Source organism: Neovison vison, chromosome 14, assembly GCF_020171115.1.
Source record: "Neovison vison isolate M4711 chromosome 14, ASM_NN_V1, whole genome shotgun sequence".
NCBI lineage: Eukaryota > Metazoa > Chordata > Mammalia > Carnivora > Mustelidae > Neogale > Neogale vison.
In genome coordinates this window covers 1,179,502-1,194,227 of record NC_058104.1, presented here as the reverse complement: position 1 = coordinate 1,194,227, position 14,726 = coordinate 1,179,502, and the positions used below count along the sequence as shown (strand labels likewise).

The following is a 14,726-nucleotide window of genomic DNA, read 5'->3' as shown; positions in this document are numbered from 1 at the left end:
TCAGCACTGAAGGCCCAAGCAGAGGGGCGCGCGAGGGAGGCATCTGGGTGCTGCCCTGTGACTCAGTTTCCCGGCCGCTCTGCCCGCTTCATGAGCAGCCCCGGCACAGAACGGGAAGGCGGTGAGCGGGGCGGCAAGACCCGAGCTCCGGTCGGGGCTGCTCCTTCTCGAGGCGCGGCCGCAAGCAGGGCGCGCGCGTGTCCCGGCCGCGCGTGGCGGGGCCGGCGGCGGCAGCGCGCGCGCGGGGGCGGGCGGCTCTGGCTCCGTGACGCGGCGCGGCGCGGAGCGGAGCGGGCGGGCCGGGGCGGAGCGGAGTCGTCCGCAGAGCAGCCCCTTCCGGCCGCGGCCGCCGACCCCGGCCCCCGGCCCCGCCTGGCTCTATGGACAGGAGCTCGCTGCTGCAGCTTATCCAGGAGCAGGTGCGTGGGGTGGGTGGGGGGCGCCGGCACCGCCCCCGCCGCAGCCCTCCCGCCGCTGGGCTGGGCCGAGGCGACAGAGCTCCCAGAGAGCCGCGGTCCAGTCCCTGCTCCGCGCCTACTCTCTGGCCCCCTCTCCTGCGACCTTGGCCCCCTGCCTGACACCCCAGAAGAGGGTGAGCCAGATCAGGGGTTCTGGGGAGGTATAGGAGGGAGGGAGATCGTCCTCAGACCTCGGCCCTACCTTTCTAGGAGGATGGGCAGGGCAGAAATGAGGTGGGGAGGTCCCTGATTGCCGGAGGAGCTGGAGGCCTGGGACCCAGGCATTGGTCCCTTGGTGGCTCCTGGGACTGTGTCGGTGTAGAGGTCTGGCCCCGGGGTGCTTGGAGCCTGCCTCTCACAGCTGGCCTGGCCCAGCCCTGTGGCCTGGGAGGCCTGACCTACCCTCAAGCCTTGGCCGATGGCCCCCCCACCCCAGCAGCTGGACCCTGAGCACACAGGTTTCATCGGTGCGGACACCTTCACCGGCCTGGTGCACAGCCATGAGCTGCCCCTGGACCCGGCCAAGCTGGACATGCTGGTGGCCTTGGCCCAGAGCAACGAACGGGGCCAAGTCTGCTACCAGGAGCTGGTGGACCTGGTCAGTGCCATAACGGGTGGATAGCAGGGGCAGGGGCCTAGGCCTTGGCAGGCACAGTGCCTGGTCCGAGTGGGGTGGGCAGGCAGCCCACCAGGGAGGGGTGTGGACTTGGGGCAGGGACTCCGATTGGACCAGGAGCTGGGCGGGCCAAGGGGCAGGGTGGCTCTGGGGTGGCAGGGAGTATGGTGGCCCACGCTTAGGGCCACCCCCCTCCAGATCAGCAGTAAGCGCTCAAGCAGCTTTAAGCGGGCGATCGCCAACGGACAGAGGGCACTGCCGCGGGACGGGCTGCTGGAGGAGCCAGGCCTGGGTGTCTACAAGCGGTTTGTGCGCTACGTGGCCTATGAGATCCTGCCCCGAGAGGTGGACCGCCACTGGTACTTCTACCGGCACCGCAGCTGCCCACCCCCCGTGTTCATGGCCTCAGTCACTCTTGCCCAGGTGTGCCCACCTGCCTGCCGCCCAGCTGCCGCCCACAGGCCTGGCCCCGCCTGGCCCTAACCCTCCCTCCCTAGATCATCGTGTTCCTGTGCTACGGGGCCCGCCTCAACAAGTGGGTGCTGCAGACCTACCACCCCGAGTACATGAAGAGCCCCCTCGTGTACCACCCTGGCCACCGCGCTCGAGCCTGGCGCTTCCTCACTTACATGTTCATGCACGTTGGGTGAGTGGGGGCCCACCTCTGGCATCCCTCCCGTGGGTTGGCAGCCTGACCGCTGACCTCCCGTCTGTTTGCACCCACACGGCCAGCCTGGAGCAACTAGGGTTCAACGCGCTCCTGCAGCTCATGATCGGGGTGCCCCTGGAGATGGTGCACGGTCTGCTCCGCATCAGCCTGCTCTACCTGGCCGGCGTGCTGGCAGGTGAGGCAGGCACGGGCCCCCCGGCTGTCTTCCTGGTGAGCCTCGCCCTCATGGCTCTCCCTTTGCTCACACAGGCTCCCTGACTGTCTCCATTACCGACATGCGGGCCCCTGTGGTGGGGGGCTCTGGTGGGGTCTACGCCCTGTGCTCGGCACACCTGGCCAACGTCGTCATGGTAACGGGGCAGACTGCGGGGCGGGTGTGGGGAGGGGCCCGCAAGGCCTGCCTCACAGCCTCTGTCTCACGCCCCATCAGAACTGGGCTGGGATGAGGTGTCCCTACAAGCTGCTGAGGATGGTGCTGGCCTTGGTGTGCAGTAAGTAGGGGTCAGGGGGCTGGGGGGCCTCAACCTACAGCCAGGGCACCCCCCACCTGCCGCCTTTCTCTGCAGTGAGTTCCGAGGTGGGCCGGGCCGTGTGGCTCCGCTTTTCCCCACCACTGCCTGCCTCAGGCCCCCAGCCCAGCTTCATGGCACACCTGGCAGGTGCGGTGGTAGGGGTCAGCATGGGTCTGACCATCCTGCGCAGCTATGAGGAACGCCTGCGGGACCAGTGCGGCTGGTGGGTGGTGCTGCTGGCCTATGGCACGTTCCTGCTCTTTGCCATCTTCTGGAACGTCTTCGCCTACGACCTGCTGGGCGCCCACATCCCTCCACCACCCTGATGGGCTCCCCAGGGCTGCACAGGCCAGGGCACAGGCGTATGTGGGCTGGCCATCAGGCGAGCCTGCATGTCTCCCTCTGTGAATGTACATCTCGAGACTGCTTCTCCTCTGTGGGGGCAGGTGTCCCCAGTAGCCCACTAAGTTCAGGCCAAGCCTTACACCAGCCCTGGCCACCCCCTCCCAGGCCTGGGGAGGTAGGACTGCCTAGCCAGGCAGTGGAGGTCCCCAGGTGTGGCCCCAGTGGAGACCCTGCCCCGGCCTCTCCCCCATGATTTGCAGTCTGAGCCTTTTTGGAGAATGAATAAATATTTTACACAGCAGCAGGCGGCTGTACCAGGGCTCTGGGGGCTAGCCTGGCCTCCCTCCCACTCACTGAGCAGTGTAAGGGCCCTTCCCTCCATGTGACAACCCGAGCTTTCCCCTTGCTTGTGTGCACTGGTGTGAGGGAAGGGTGTGTGTGTGTGAGAGAGAGAGAGAGACAGATGGGTGTGGGAAGGAGCTGTGGTCCTCATGGTCAGGTGTGAGTTCTAGCATTTGTTAAGGTCTTGCAGCAGCTAGCCTCCTGCTTGGACAGCCCGCCCTCCAGGGAAACTTGTGGCCTGAGGTTGCGGGCAGGTGAGCAGACCCTGGGTCACAGCCATGTTCAGGCAGCCTGCGCTCTGCACATCTCAGCTGGCGTGGTGTCCTCAGGCATGGCCAGCCTGGGGCTCAGGTCCGGCAGCAGGTTGGGGCACAGCTTCTGCCCCACAGTCCATGTCAGTACTGCCGCCTTGACATGGTGAGGGGGTCCACGGCCCTGAGGGACTGCCTAGGGAAGGCCTAGGGACCCAGAGACACTGTCCACTCGATCCTCCTGTACAGCTCTGCACACTGCACCCCTGCCTGCCCACGGCCCCTCACCTCTGCTGAGGGCTGCAGCGGGGAGCGCTGGAGGGTGAATTGCGGCCACTGTGCGGCGGGACACGAAGGCGCCGCTTCCACAGCCCCTGCAGCCGGACTCATGCCCCACCAGGGCTGGACCAGCTCGACGCAGGGCAGCCCTTCCCAGGGACCCGCAGTGTCATGGACACGGCCATGGGCCCATTTCTCAGGCAAGGACAAGAACCGGCTGGCTGGGCCGCGATCCTGCGGGACACCCAGCTCTCCCGGCCGATCCGGGCCCCGGGTGGGTTGGGGGGTCACGGGCGGTGGACTTCGCCAAGCGTTCCCGCCCCACCAGGAAGCTCCGCCCGCGCCGCCAAGCCCCGCCCGCTCGTGGGAAGCCCTCACCGCCGGCTTCCAGGCCCGCGGCCGCTCCGGCTCGTTTCGTGTCACGTGCTTCCCCGCTCGGCCCTCGGTGGCCGCGGGTACTCCTCTCGGTGCCTGGGGAAGGGCGATGACGGCGACTCGGGCAACGGGGCTCGTCCGCCCTACCGACCGCCCCTCCCTCCCTCCGCCCTACCACGGTCGGGGATTTCCAGCCGCGCCTTGCGGTCCGCGCGCGCCCACGGCACCTCCCCGTAAGGGACCAGGATCGCGTTCCTCCGGCTCCAGGCCGGACAGCCGCCATGTTCGCGGGCGGGCGGGACCTGTGCGGGGAGGGGCCTGTGCGGGGCGGGGCCTGTGCGGGGCGGGGCCGGGAGCCACCGGCCACTTTCTGGGCGCGGCTCCGGACTTGGAAGCCGCGGGTCGCTTTGCTTCGAGCGCATGCTCCCAGCCGGCTCCACCCCCTTTCCCCTCTGCCCGTGGAACGCACGCGCGTCCCCGCCCGCCGCGCTGGCCCCGCCCCACGCAGCCGGAACTTCCGGTGGCGGATCGCTGGACCGGGCCCGAGCGGATCGGGGGCTCGGGCTGCGGGCTCGGGCTGCGGGCGCAGGGCGGGCCAGACGCGGAGCCTGGGAGCGAAGCCCAGGCTGTGCCGCGCGGCGCCATGAAGGGCAAGGAGGAGAAAGAGGGTGGCGCGCGGCTGGGCGCCGGCGGCGGAAGCCCCGAAAAGAGCCCGAGCGCGCAGGAGCTCAAGGAGCAGGGCAACCGGCTCTTCGTGGGCCGCAAGTACCCGGAGGCGGCGGCCTGCTACGGCCGCGCCATCGTGAGTGCGCCCGCACCGGGGGAGGGGACCGGCGTCCGGGCCAGGGGAGGGGGCGGGGCCCGGGGTTCGGCCCCGCGTCCTCCCCGGAGCCCCTGCCCGGCCATTCCCGCCGGACCTTCGGAGGCTCTTGGTTCGTACGCGGGGGCGTTGGGGCCCTGAGAGCTCAGTGATGGTCTTGTTTCCGTCGGGTCAGGGCTGCGGCTCTCGAGCCACTGCTGGTTGCCGAAGAAGTACGGCGGGTGGGAGCTTCAGGGTGCTTGAGGCCCCCAGACCGAGGACCAGGGATCCTTGTTCCTTGAGAACCCCAGGCCCAAAGCTGGGGCTCTCCCCAGGTCTGGGAAACAGGTTTCCAAGATCTACTGGGAGTCAAGAGGGTGGGCTCATGCGGGCCTCAGGACCGGGAGTTCTCCTTCCAGCAGCCCGCAGTACACAGGGGCTTCGAAGCTGAGAAGTTTCTGGTGTCGCGGTTCTAGCCGCGGGCTCTAAACTGGGCCTGGGACAGGGCCTAGGACGAAGGGGCGCAGAGCTCACTCCCTCATGCTGGCTGGCCTGGCCTTGGTCCCCAGACCCGGAATCCTCTGGTGGCAGTGTACTACACCAACCGGGCCTTGTGCTACCTGAAGATGCAGCAGCATGAGCAGGCCCTGGCTGACTGCCGGCGGGCCTTGGAACTGGACGGGCAGTCTGTGAAGGCACACTTCTTCCTGGGGCAATGCCAGCTAGAGATGGAGAGCTATGACGAGGCCATTGCCAATCTGCAGCGAGGTGGGCCTACAGCTTTCAGGGTTAAGGGGCGCCTGGAACCAGGCGGATGGACTGGCCAGGTGACCTGGAGCCCCTGTTCTTCTAGCCTACAACCTGGCCAAGGAGCAGCGGCTCAACTTCGGGGATGACATCCCTAGTGCCCTGCGCATCGCCAAGAAGAAGCGCTGGAACAGCATCGAGGAGCGGCGCATCCACCAGGAGAATGAGCTGCACTCCTACCTCACCCGGCTCATTGTGGCCGAGCGGGAGAGGTGGGCGGCGCTAGTGGCAGGCTCCAGGGCCCCACCCACCCCCAAGTCAGCACTCCAGGGTTAACGCTGAGTCAAGAACACAGGTGTTTATTGAAGGCCAACACTGGCAAGCAGGAGATGGAGGGAAGCGAGACCTGAATGAGCCCGAGGTTGGGGTGGAGTGAGAGCTCTTCTGGCCAAACCCATTTCTGACTAGCCCCTGGTTGACCCCCAGGGAGCTAGAAGAATGCCAGCGGAACCATGAGGGTGATGAGGACGATGGCCACATCCGGGCCCAGCAGGCCTGCATCGAGGCCAAGCACGTGAGGGTGCCCCAGCCCACGTGTGGATGTGTGCGTGTTTGTGTGCCTGTGACGGGAGGGTGCCCGTGCCTGTGCCCGGGGAAGGGGAATGGGGCATGTGGCCCACGCGTAGCTGCTTGGTTTTTCGCAGGACAAGTACTTAGCAGACATGGATGAGCTTTTCTCCCAGGTGGATGAGAAGAGAAAGGTAAGCTGTCTGTCCTCTGGGTAGCAGGAATTGGAGCACTGTTCCCATCCCGGTGCCTAATGTCACCCCACGTGCTGCAGAAGCGAGATATCCCGGACTACCTGTGTGGCAAGATCAGCTTTGAGCTCATGCGCGAGCCGTGCATCACACCCAGCGGCATCACCTACGACCGCAAGGACATCGAGGAGCATCTGCAGGTGAGGGCCCGTGAGTGCTGGGAGCAGGACCCGTAACCACTGAGCACTTTCTGACCCTGTTGTCACTGCACACTGCAGCGCGTGGGCCACTTTGACCCTGTCACCCGGAGCCCCCTGACCCAGGAACAGCTCATCCCCAACCTGGCCATGAAAGAGGTCATTGATGCGTTCATCTCCGAGAACGGCTGGGTGGAGGACTACTGAGGCCGGGCAAGGGCCAGGGCTGCCCGCCTTGCCTAGTACCCTGGCTCAGGAGGGCCTTGGGGCAGTAGCTCCCAGTCCCTGTACATAGTTTGTGTCCCTAGATCTCTCCCTGGTGTCCCCAACCCCGTCCTCATCAGTTCTGCTGCTGGACCACGAGCCCCACTTCCACCCACATCTGGGCCAGAAACAGCAGGCGAGGGTGGGCTGCTGCCACCGCTGTCCTGTAATAAAATCTGTGAGCACTATAGGGGTGTGTGCTGGTGTGTGCTGGGCTCACCAGCCGCCCAAGCTGGCTAGTTGAGGAAAGTAGAGATGAACACACTGGTATCCAAGTTGAGTGTAGCATGCCACCATCGGTCAGGGAAATACAGCACCTGGTGGAGGGTAGGGAGGGGTACAGGGATTAGTTGGTGTGGTGCCGGGTCCAGCCTGGCCCCTTTGTGCCGCCTACTGACCTCACCAGCCTGGACGGTGCACTCCAGGGGCTTTGCCGATGGTACCAGAGTTGGGTATATATCCTGAAGCCAGGCCAGCGTGGTTTTGTTGGGATGGAACTCTGGTGTCTTCTCCGGGGGGTATAGGAACCAGCGCTGAGGGCGGGAGCAGCAAGGTCACTCTGTTGCAGTTAGTAAGCTCCAAGCCCCAGCCCCCATCGTGTGCTAACCTTGCGGCCGTAGATGACCTCTGAGAACCCTGGCCCATGCCAGTGGAAGGGCACCCCAGAACCAGCTCCTGTGGGGTCATACGTGAGCAACTGCTGACGCTACCCAGTTTAGAGTTTCCTCTTCCAAAACCCCTTTGTAGGGTACCCACCTGCGATTCCAAAGCTGTAAGCGGTAGTGGTACCCAGCAGACTAAATGGTGGTGGGGAGTAGTGCTGAAAGAGCGATGCCCATTCGCTAAAATTGTTATCCCCAAAGAAATACAGGGTGTCTGCCAAGAAAGAAGAGAGAAGGTGCAGGGATCTTGGCAGCTGGGTACTCCCAGATGCCCCTGTCCCACCCCAGGGCCAACCAGATCAGACTCACCGTTGCCCAGGGAGGTAGGGTCCTGGGGATGCAGCAGGTGATCCACATACTCCTGGAAGGGCAGGTCCACTGCGGGAAAGGGGTTGATGAGGACTGGCCAAGGCCGCGTGCAAGATGCTGGCATGCGGGCTGGGCCGCAGGGTGAGGCAGCTCACCTTTCCGGTAGGAGTAGGTATTGGCAGTGCTCAGGCGAACCATGCTGTCCCCAAATGAGGCCAGGAGCCTTTCTCGGGAGCACAGAGCCCGGAACCTCTGGGGGTGGGTGGGGAAAAGACTCAAGGGCCAGGCCCAGCACGGGTGCCAAGTGGCCAGGAGGGGCGCCCGCACTCACCGAGTTGTCTGTGAGGCCCTGCAGGATGACGGGTCTGGAGAAGGCGTAGCTGGAAGGGCAGAGGCACGGCCAGGTCTCACTCTCGCCCACCCGCCCCAGCCCACCCGCGTTAGCTCAAAAGGGGGTTGCTCTAGGGAGCCGGGGCGGGGAGTCCGCAAGCAGCCCGAGGGCGCGCGCACTGCGGTGTAGGAGGAGTGACCAGTGCGAGGGGGCGCACATACTGCTGCACGAATTCGGAGTAGCTGAGGTCGGCCCGACGTTCCACCGCGCAGCTCTGCTCCTCCGTCAGGGCCGCCGGCGCCCCGGGCCCGCGCCACTGCCTGCGGACACAGCGGGTCAGTGGTCCGCCCCAGCGCGCGCCGCGCCGTGCCCCGCCCGCCGGTACCGCTCACCACCCTCCGTCGCCCGCTTCCGCGAGGCCGCGTCGGGCGAGAGCCGCCAGCGTCCAGACCACTAGCAGCAAGAGCGGTCGCGCCCCCGGCGCCATGAGCCCGCCGCCGCGAGGCATGTCGGGAGCTCCGTCGTCGTGGCAACAGAGCCCGCCCCGGAAGCAGTTCCTCGGGCCCTCCCCAAGGGAGGGCACTTTCGGAAGGATGCGCGAAGGCCGCGGGAGAGGGGACGGCGGCTGCGACCGGTACCCGTGGCGACGTGCCCCCCGCCCCCCGAGTCGCCCGGCGCGGGGCCTGGGCGCGGCGGCGCGACGGCGGCGCACAGGCAGCCTCAGACTATGGCTGCTGCCTCCTTTATTTGCGGCCCCCGCCCCGGCCAAGCCCGCGCAAGCAGGTCAGGAGTACTCGCACAGGTGGCCGCAGCCCGCGGGGCAGTGCGAGCTGCCCTCCAGCCACTTCATGATGTGCTGCAGGTGGCCGCCGTGGCTGCAGCCCTGGCACCACACGAACAGCCCCTTGACCACGTGGTGGCAGACGGCGCACATGCTGGCGCAGCGGTGGCAGCGGTCACACACCCAGCCGCGGCTGCTCATGGGCCGCTTGCAGTGGCTGCAGTTGACGTGCAGCGTGGTGGACGCCTGGTTGAGGCAGCTGATGGCGCGGCTGGTGCTCAGCTTGACCACCTGGTTGGACACGTTCCAGAGGCAGAAGCGCTGCAGCAGGTCGATGTAGGACGTGTACCAGTGCTCCTGGGGGGGCGGGGCGGGAGGCCAAGGCCTGGAGGCGGGCACACTGGGGGCTCCCCCCAACCGGGGCGGGGGCGGGGAAGGCAGGCCTGCGGGGGCAGTCCTGGGGGTGGTGCGGAACCCCCCCCCCGCCCGCCCAGTCACCCACCTGCGTCTGCTCGTCGATGTCCTTGCGCACACGCTCGCCCAGCACGATGAGCACGGACACAGCCATCTGCACGTCCCCCTGCTCTGCGTAGAAGCGCAGCATGTCACACACCAGGGCACTGAAGAAGTCAGGGGGCAGGCGGGTGTCGTAGAGAGCATGTGACACGGAGATGAGTGAGAAGGAGGAGTCCACGGGCGCCAGGGAAGCTGCATCGGCCTCACTGCCGCTCACGTGCGGGGAGTCCGCCTTGTCCTGTAGGTGCTCGGGGCCCGGGGGCGTGTCCACAATCTCATGGCGCAGGGGGAAGGCTTCCTGAGGCAGCACATATTCTGGTTCCTCCGCTGTGAAGCAGGGATGGGGAGGGCAAGGTCTGAGCCTCTGGCCCCACCAGCCAGCGCCACTCCCCGAGCCCCGACTCACGGTGTGCATGTTCCGGGTCCAGCAGGTACAGCTCGTCCTCCTCGCCCTCCACGTCACCCAGCAGGTAGTCTGCAGGCACATCGCTGCCCTCTGTCTCTTCGTTATCTGCCCACGATGGAGGCGGGATGCGTTGCACGGGAGCGGATTCTCGGACGCCCTAGCTCCACTCCCCTCAGTGCCCTGTCCGTCCCCCAGCCTACCCTCATTGGTGATGAGTGTGGTTGAGGAGTCAAGCAGCACTGTGTCGCTCCGTGTGTCTCCCTTGCTACGGTCCAGCCTGGTCTCACTGCCCAACCCTGGGGCCATATCCTTCAGGTTGAAACTGGGGGCAGGGAAGGCCAGTGGGTCGACGGGCTCCAACAGTCCCCACCCCGAGGAGAGCCACCCCCAAACATGTACCTGTTCATAAGTGGCAAGCCGCAAGAGCTGCCCTTGCCCACACTGTGGTTGAGGCTGGCGGCAGACGCCAGGCCAGGGCTAGAGTAGATGATCCGCAGCATGGTCCAGGTCTGCGCTACCTAGGGGCAGGTGCCGGGCACTCACAAGGGGTCTCGGTTCCCGGCACCCCATGCAGACTGCCCCCCTGACTCCTGGACAGAGCCAGACTCAGACTCAGTGTTCAGCCGCCCCAGGCACCCAATGTCCTGGTCCACCCCAGCTGGAGAAACAGACGCCTATGCCAAAGATGCAAATCTGGTCTCTGTCCTATGAGGGCACAGGAAGGAGCAGAAATTGGAGGCAGCGAACAAGGAGTGAGCCCGTGGGCTCAGGAAGACAGTGAGAAGCAATGTGGTCCCCTGTGGAGTCAGACACCTTGGGAAATCCAAAAGCAAAATGAGCCATGAGAGGGGGCTTGGACACCACAACGTGCCAGGCCTGCACCCCAGTGGTGGCACTGGCATCTGGCCCACTTCAGGGCACAGGGTACCCTCAGTTACTAGGGTGGTGGCTGGTGGTGGCCACCACCAGAGCTGAGCGCTGAAACCTGAGTAGGGTCCGAGTATACCAGTTGGGGGCACCCCCAAGGCCATGGTCCCTGGACTGCCCCACCTACCTGGTTTCGGCCAAGCTCCCGAGCCACTTTGGCATTGTGGTCACAGAGCTCGGCAAGAGGCCGACCGGCCAGGGCATAACGCTCAGCGGTGTCCACGAACCAGCTCATGCTGCCGCTGCCGGGCTCCATCTCAAAGACACTGAGGGCACTAGACGCAAGGCCCACAAAAGGCTCGGCAGGGTCTAGCTTGCGCTTGAAGAAGATGGGGTGGCGCCGATCACCAGCACAGGGCTTGCGGCCAGACTCGGCGGACACCAGGCTCTCCTTAGCAGCAAAGGCCAGGTCCCCAAAGAGGCCATAGCAGAGGCCCTCGGGGTTGGCACGCTCGACAGGCTGGCTGGCATCACGGAACAGGTGCTGGCACAGTGTGCTGTCCTTAGAGCCGGAGAGCAGGAAGGAGGGGTCGTGTGGGTGGCGCCAGGCAATGCCCGTTGTGACATCGCGGTGCTCCTCAAACATAGCGGCTGGGACAAAAGGCCGGCGCACGTCCCACACATAGATGTTATGGTCCACCATCATGGAGCAGGTAGCCAGGTGGTGACGGCACTCAGGCCGCCACTTGACTCGGGCCACCGAGGCGATGGTTTGCACGCAGTGCACCTCCTTGGCGCGGTGCGTCGTCATGTCCCAGACCTTCACCATCTTGTCTCGCCCACCCGTGGCCAGCCAGCCCCTATAACAGATCCACGAAGCCCTCAGTGTCCTCCCCAGGGCTGGAAGGGCTCCCCACTCTGCCTCGCAGGTCTGGAGGCAGCCCTCCATAAGCCCACTCGTCCCACCCTGCTGCCTGTGCCCGCACACCACCCCGCCCCACACCTGTCCTCAGGGTGCCAGTCGCAGCAGAAGACAGGCCCGTTGTGGGCGGTGAACATCCTCTCGCAGCGGTCGGGCCGCCGGATGTCCCAGAGCTGCACGTTGCCATTCTCGAAGGTGGAGGCGAAGGTGAAGTAGTCCCGGATGCTGAACTGGACGTCCCGCACACTCTCTGACTGGCCTGTGAGCAGAACATCATTGGAGGGAGAAGGTGAGGCTCTAGGACAGAGAGCAGCCAAGGCTGGAGCCCTCAGAGAGGCCGTGGACTGCGGCCACGTGCCTGTCTGCAGCCAAAGCGGGGAGGCCTAGAAGAAGGAGTAGACAGCCCTAAGCCTGCCTGGGGCGGATGGTGGCAAGAGAGGCTTCACACAGAAGAATCGGTAGAGCAGGCCAGGGAGTGGGATGCCAGGCGCCACGTAGTTTTTGAACCAAACCCGCGCACCCCGGTTCTCCCCTGGATTGTGCTGATGCCGTCCCTGCACAGAGCTGTGGCGCAGCTCCAGGACTGGCTGTCAGAGCACTGAGCTAACGGGAGCCTTGCCATGCTGTCAGTATGCGCTCCCCCGAGAGAGGTCCAAGGCGGCCTGCATGAGGGTCCCCCAGTGTCTGCCGCATCCCTTCACCTTGAGCTGGAGCTGCTGGGTCCGCCCTAGGGGACTGGGACCTTAAAGGTCTGTGTCCACCCCCACGGACCGCCACCCCAAGAGCCTTCAAGGATGCTCGCGTTTCCACACCGCAGGTAGCTCAGGGTCTTAGGAGGCCCCCAATGCTCTGAGGCGACTGAGGATTCTGCCCCATGCTTCGTGTGGTTTCTTCAGGGTGGACATGACCTCGATGGCACAAGGCCAGCTGTCAAGAAGCTGGGTCTGCTGGGAAAAGAACTGGATGGGAGGGCGGGCAGCATACTCCACCCTCTCTCTGTCCTGGAGGGGAGGCCCCGGTGGGCTTCCTGCCATGAAGTGGCCTGGAGCTCGGAGGCAGCAAGATAGACCCTCTGCTCGGCGGCCCAGCTTGGCTGCAGTCCACTCAGGCCAGCCCTCTCCCTGGTCCCATACCCGGCCCCTCCTGGGCTGACCCACACCCACTCTTCTAGTGCTCTCTGGGAGCAGGTGTGAAGACCTCTGATGCCCACCATGCACTTCTCCACCTGCCTGACCCGCCTCCGGGGCCTCACCCGAGAAGGTGCTGACGGAGTCCTTCCTGCGGAGGTCGAAGCACTTCATGAAGCCGTCCTGGGAGCCACTGAGCAGCACGTGGGCCTCGGTGGGGTGGAAGCAGACTTTGTTCACCGTGCGCTTGTGCTCTGTGAACAGCTGGTCCTGCTTGTTGCGGGATGGCCGTCCCAGGTTCCAGGTGACCACCACGCCGTTGGTGGCCGCCGTGGCCAGCAGGTTCTCATCCATCTGGTGCCAGACCACGTCCGCGCAGCTCAGGTTGAGCGAGGGCTTGCGGCCCACACGGAGGTTCAGCTTCTCCACAAACTGCTCGTCCTCAATGGCGTAGATCTTGAAGATGCTGCGGCCGGCCACGACCACCTGGGCTGCGTCCCGGCACACGCTGATGGCATTGGCCGGCGCGTCCAGGTGGCAGTGCATGGTACGGCCAGTCAGCGCGCTGCCACCCAGGGCCGTGGTCACTCGGGACATCTTCTCCATGTCTGTGCCGGCTGGGGGGACAGGAGGTCGGTGACGAGAGCTGGGCTTATCAGCCCGGTGGGGCCTGTCAGTTCCGACCCTTCACCCTGGTTGGGTCCCCCCGGATGCCTTTGTCCTGGACGGGTCAGTCTTGGCGAGCCCGTCCAGAACAGCGGGCTGCCCCTCAATGAGGAGACATCGCTGTCCCGCAGCTCGGCCGGCCGGTCTGCCTTCCGGGGAGCCCCTACCTGATCCGTCCCAGCCCGGGCCAGCGCTCCATGCCCCCAAAAGCGGATCGGGGCGATCCCTGGTCTTTCGGTCCGTCAGTCCCCGCAAGGAAGCGAGGAAGTTCCCGTGGTCCACACGGTGCGTCCGGGAGCCTCCGGGGAGGGACAGAGAGGCGCGGGGGACGCACACGGACGCCAAGGACTGAGCCGTTCAGGGAGCCTGAGGGCACTGGCCGGAGGCCGGCGGCGCGCGCGGGGGAGCGGAGGCAGCGGGACGGCGGCCAGGGGGCTTGGAGAAGCCTCTCCCTCCGCGACCACCACAACCCTCTCCTAAACTTGCCGGGCCGGGCCTGGCCGGAACCGCCGTGCCGGAAGCAGCCCTTTGCTTTTCTGTCCCCCGGCGCCCGGCTCGCCGGAAGTGGCCCCGTCTTGCCCGCCTCTCACCGGAAGCGGGCCCCCGCGCCGCAAACGTTCCGGGTCAGGGAGCCGAGCTAGTGGAGGCGGAGGCATCGAACTAAACGGAGGTAGAGTCGCTGCCCGGGGCTCCCCCGGTCCCGCCTCAGCGGCCGGTCTCTTTGCCACAGAGTTTGCATGCTAGTGCCCGACTGCGCCGACAAGCCCAGCCCCCCTACCGAGCCCCGCATCCCTCCAGCCGTCTCCCCGGGACGCCGGCCGCGGCCGCCGCTCCGGGGCCCGCACCGCCCCCGGAGCGCTCCGAGACGCGGCCGCCGCTGCGCGCTGTGCGCTCAGCGCTGCAGGCCGCGGCCTCCCTGGGCCCTCGCATCCAGCAGGGGGTCTCCGAGGCGCTCGGCCGCCGGGTCCTGCTCGTCCGTCCTACGCACGCGGCTGGCCCCTTGCTCAGGCGGGGCGCGCGGCTGCCCGGGTCTCCGCAGACTCCAGGGCCCGGCAGGACCCGCTGCTCCGCAGCCGGCGCCACCCCGAGAGCGTTTCGGAGCCTCCCTGCCTGGCGTGGAGTCTGTCTGCCCTGCTGCGCTGCGGGCTCCGCGGTGTACCCGCCCTCTCCGGAGTGAGCTCAGGTCCCCGACGCACGAAGCAGGGCGCATTTTTGTCCTTCTGGCGGCCTGGGCTAGGTTTATGGACGTGTTTGAGCGAGAGCGCGCGGGCGTGAGTGGGGCGAGGGGCGTCCATCTCGGGACCCGGAGGCCACGACCCGAGCCAAAGTCAGAAGCTTCACCAAGGGGGTATAGCTCAGTGGTAGAGCATTTGACTGCAGAAGCTTCACCGACTGAGCCAGCCGGGCGTTTGGAGGTTAATATTATGTGCGATGACTGCAGCATCATTCACTTCCCCCAGAAGCCCTGAAAGGTTAGGGACCTCTTCTGGGCACTGCTGTGTTTCCTGTCTGTGGCCCCGGGCCTG

The 14,726-nt window shown here is 66.0% G+C and overlaps 4 protein-coding genes across 9 annotated transcripts; 2 read left to right on the top strand and 2 right to left on the bottom strand.

Annotated features, from left to right (window-relative positions):
- The first annotated feature begins 325 nt into the window (after positions 1–325).
- RHBDL1 (rhomboid like 1) lies at positions 326–2,902 on the top strand. Of its 4 annotated transcripts, none has more exons than XM_044232641.1 (8): positions 326–419; positions 895–1,056; positions 1,273–1,497; positions 1,572–1,720; positions 1,807–1,919; positions 1,994–2,094; positions 2,175–2,235; positions 2,447–2,902. In XM_044232641.1, the coding sequence occupies exons 1-8, from the start codon at positions 381–383 to the stop codon at positions 2,662–2,664; spliced, it is 1,068 nt and encodes a 355-aa protein (XP_044088576.1). In that variant the 5' UTR covers positions 326–380; the 3' UTR covers positions 2,665–2,902. The 4 variants fall into 4 exon arrangements, with proteins under 4 accessions (XP_044088576.1, XP_044088575.1, XP_044088577.1 ...); XM_044232640.1 differs by having other exon boundaries at positions 898–1,056; positions 2,311–2,682; XM_044232642.1 differs by having other exon boundaries at positions 2,404–2,682.
- Positions 2,903–4,388: 1,486 nt separating this feature from the next.
- STUB1 (STIP1 homology and U-box containing protein 1) lies at positions 4,389–6,801 on the top strand. Its single transcript, XM_044233039.1, has 7 exons — positions 4,389–4,650; positions 5,217–5,415; positions 5,501–5,666; positions 5,881–5,968; positions 6,099–6,155; positions 6,236–6,352; positions 6,431–6,801. Exons 1-7 carry the CDS (start codon positions 4,492–4,494, stop codon positions 6,554–6,556), a joined length of 912 nt encoding a protein of 303 aa, XP_044088974.1. The 5' UTR covers positions 4,389–4,491; the 3' UTR covers positions 6,557–6,801.
- JMJD8 (jumonji domain containing 8) lies at positions 6,116–8,423 on the bottom strand. 2 transcript variants are annotated; one of them, XM_044233040.1, is made up of 10 exons: positions 8,308–8,413; positions 8,137–8,235; positions 7,916–7,964; positions 7,740–7,836; positions 7,585–7,653; positions 7,370–7,489; positions 7,221–7,288; positions 7,012–7,172; positions 6,834–6,930; positions 6,116–6,256 (listed from the first exon to the last, which is right to left on the bottom strand). In XM_044233040.1, exons 1-10 carry the CDS (start codon positions 8,400–8,402, stop codon positions 6,218–6,220), a joined length of 894 nt encoding a protein of 297 aa, XP_044088975.1. In that variant the 5' UTR covers positions 8,403–8,413; the 3' UTR covers positions 6,116–6,217. The 2 variants fall into 2 exon arrangements, with proteins under 2 accessions (XP_044088975.1, XP_044088976.1); XM_044233041.1 differs by having other exon boundaries at positions 6,169–6,256; positions 7,012–7,146; positions 8,308–8,423.
- A 218-nt stretch (positions 8,424–8,641) lies between these two features.
- On the bottom strand, positions 8,642–13,684 carry WDR24 (WD repeat domain 24). 2 transcript variants are annotated; one of them, XM_044233201.1, is made up of 9 exons: positions 13,368–13,684; positions 12,660–13,151; positions 11,489–11,666; positions 10,673–11,345; positions 10,018–10,136; positions 9,819–9,940; positions 9,619–9,723; positions 9,199–9,539; positions 8,642–9,053 (listed from the first exon to the last, which is right to left on the bottom strand). In XM_044233201.1, exons 2-9 carry the CDS (start codon positions 13,138–13,140, stop codon positions 8,700–8,702), a joined length of 2,373 nt encoding a protein of 790 aa, XP_044089136.1. In that variant the 5' UTR covers positions 13,141–13,151; positions 13,368–13,684; the 3' UTR covers positions 8,642–8,699. The 2 variants fall into 2 exon arrangements, with proteins under 2 accessions (XP_044089136.1, XP_044089137.1); XM_044233202.1 differs by having other exon boundaries at positions 8,642–8,987; positions 12,660–13,684.
- Positions 13,685–14,726: the final 1,042 nt, after the last annotated feature.

What these genes read in the sequence shown, in the direction of transcription:
- RHBDL1 (XM_044232639.1), top strand. Translation starts at nt 381, where the DNA reads ATGGACAGGAGCTCGCTGCTGCAGCTTATCCAGGAGCAG. An exon ending in ACCTGGCCAACGTCGTCATG is followed by an intron (nt 2,095 to 2,174) that starts GTAACGGGGCAG and finishes ACGCCCCATCAG; the next exon opens with AACTGGGCTGGGATGAGGTG. An exon ending in GGTGCTGGCCTTGGTGTGCA is followed by an intron (nt 2,236 to 2,310) that starts GTAAGTAGGGGT and finishes CTTTCTCTGCAG; the next exon opens with TGAGTTCCGAGGTGGGCCGG.
- STUB1 (XM_044233039.1), top strand. Translation starts at nt 4,492, where the DNA reads ATGAAGGGCAAGGAGGAGAAAGAGGGTGGCGCGCGGCTGGGCGCCGGC. An exon ending in CCTGCTACGGCCGCGCCATC is followed by an intron (nt 4,651 to 5,216) that starts GTGAGTGCGCCC and finishes CTTGGTCCCCAG; the next exon opens with ACCCGGAATCCTCTGGTGGC. An exon ending in CATTGCCAATCTGCAGCGAG is followed by an intron (nt 5,416 to 5,500) that starts GTGGGCCTACAG and finishes CTGTTCTTCTAG; the next exon opens with CCTACAACCTGGCCAAGGAG.
- JMJD8 (XM_044233040.1), bottom strand. Translation starts at nt 8,402, where the DNA reads ATGGCGCCGGGGGCGCGACCGCTCTTGCTGCTAGTGGTCTGGACGCTG. An exon ending in GAAGCGGGCGACGGAGGGTG is followed by an intron (nt 8,236 to 8,307) that starts GTGAGCGGTACC and finishes CTGTGTCCGCAG; the next exon opens with GCAGTGGCGCGGGCCCGGGG. An exon ending in TACTCCGAATTCGTGCAGCA is followed by an intron (nt 7,965 to 8,136) that starts GTATGTGCGCCC and finishes CTGCCCTTCCAG; the next exon opens with CTACGCCTTCTCCAGACCCG.
- WDR24 (XM_044233201.1), bottom strand. Translation starts at nt 13,140, where the DNA reads ATGGAGAAGATGTCCCGAGTGACCACGGCCCTGGGTGGCAGCGCGCTG. An exon ending in CACACTCATCACCAATGAGG is followed by an intron (nt 9,724 to 9,818) that starts GTAGGCTGGGGG and finishes CATCGTGGGCAG; the next exon opens with ATAACGAAGAGACAGAGGGC. An exon ending in ACATCGACGAGCAGACGCAG is followed by an intron (nt 9,054 to 9,198) that starts GTGGGTGACTGG and finishes CCGCCCCCCCAG; the next exon opens with GAGCACTGGTACACGTCCTA.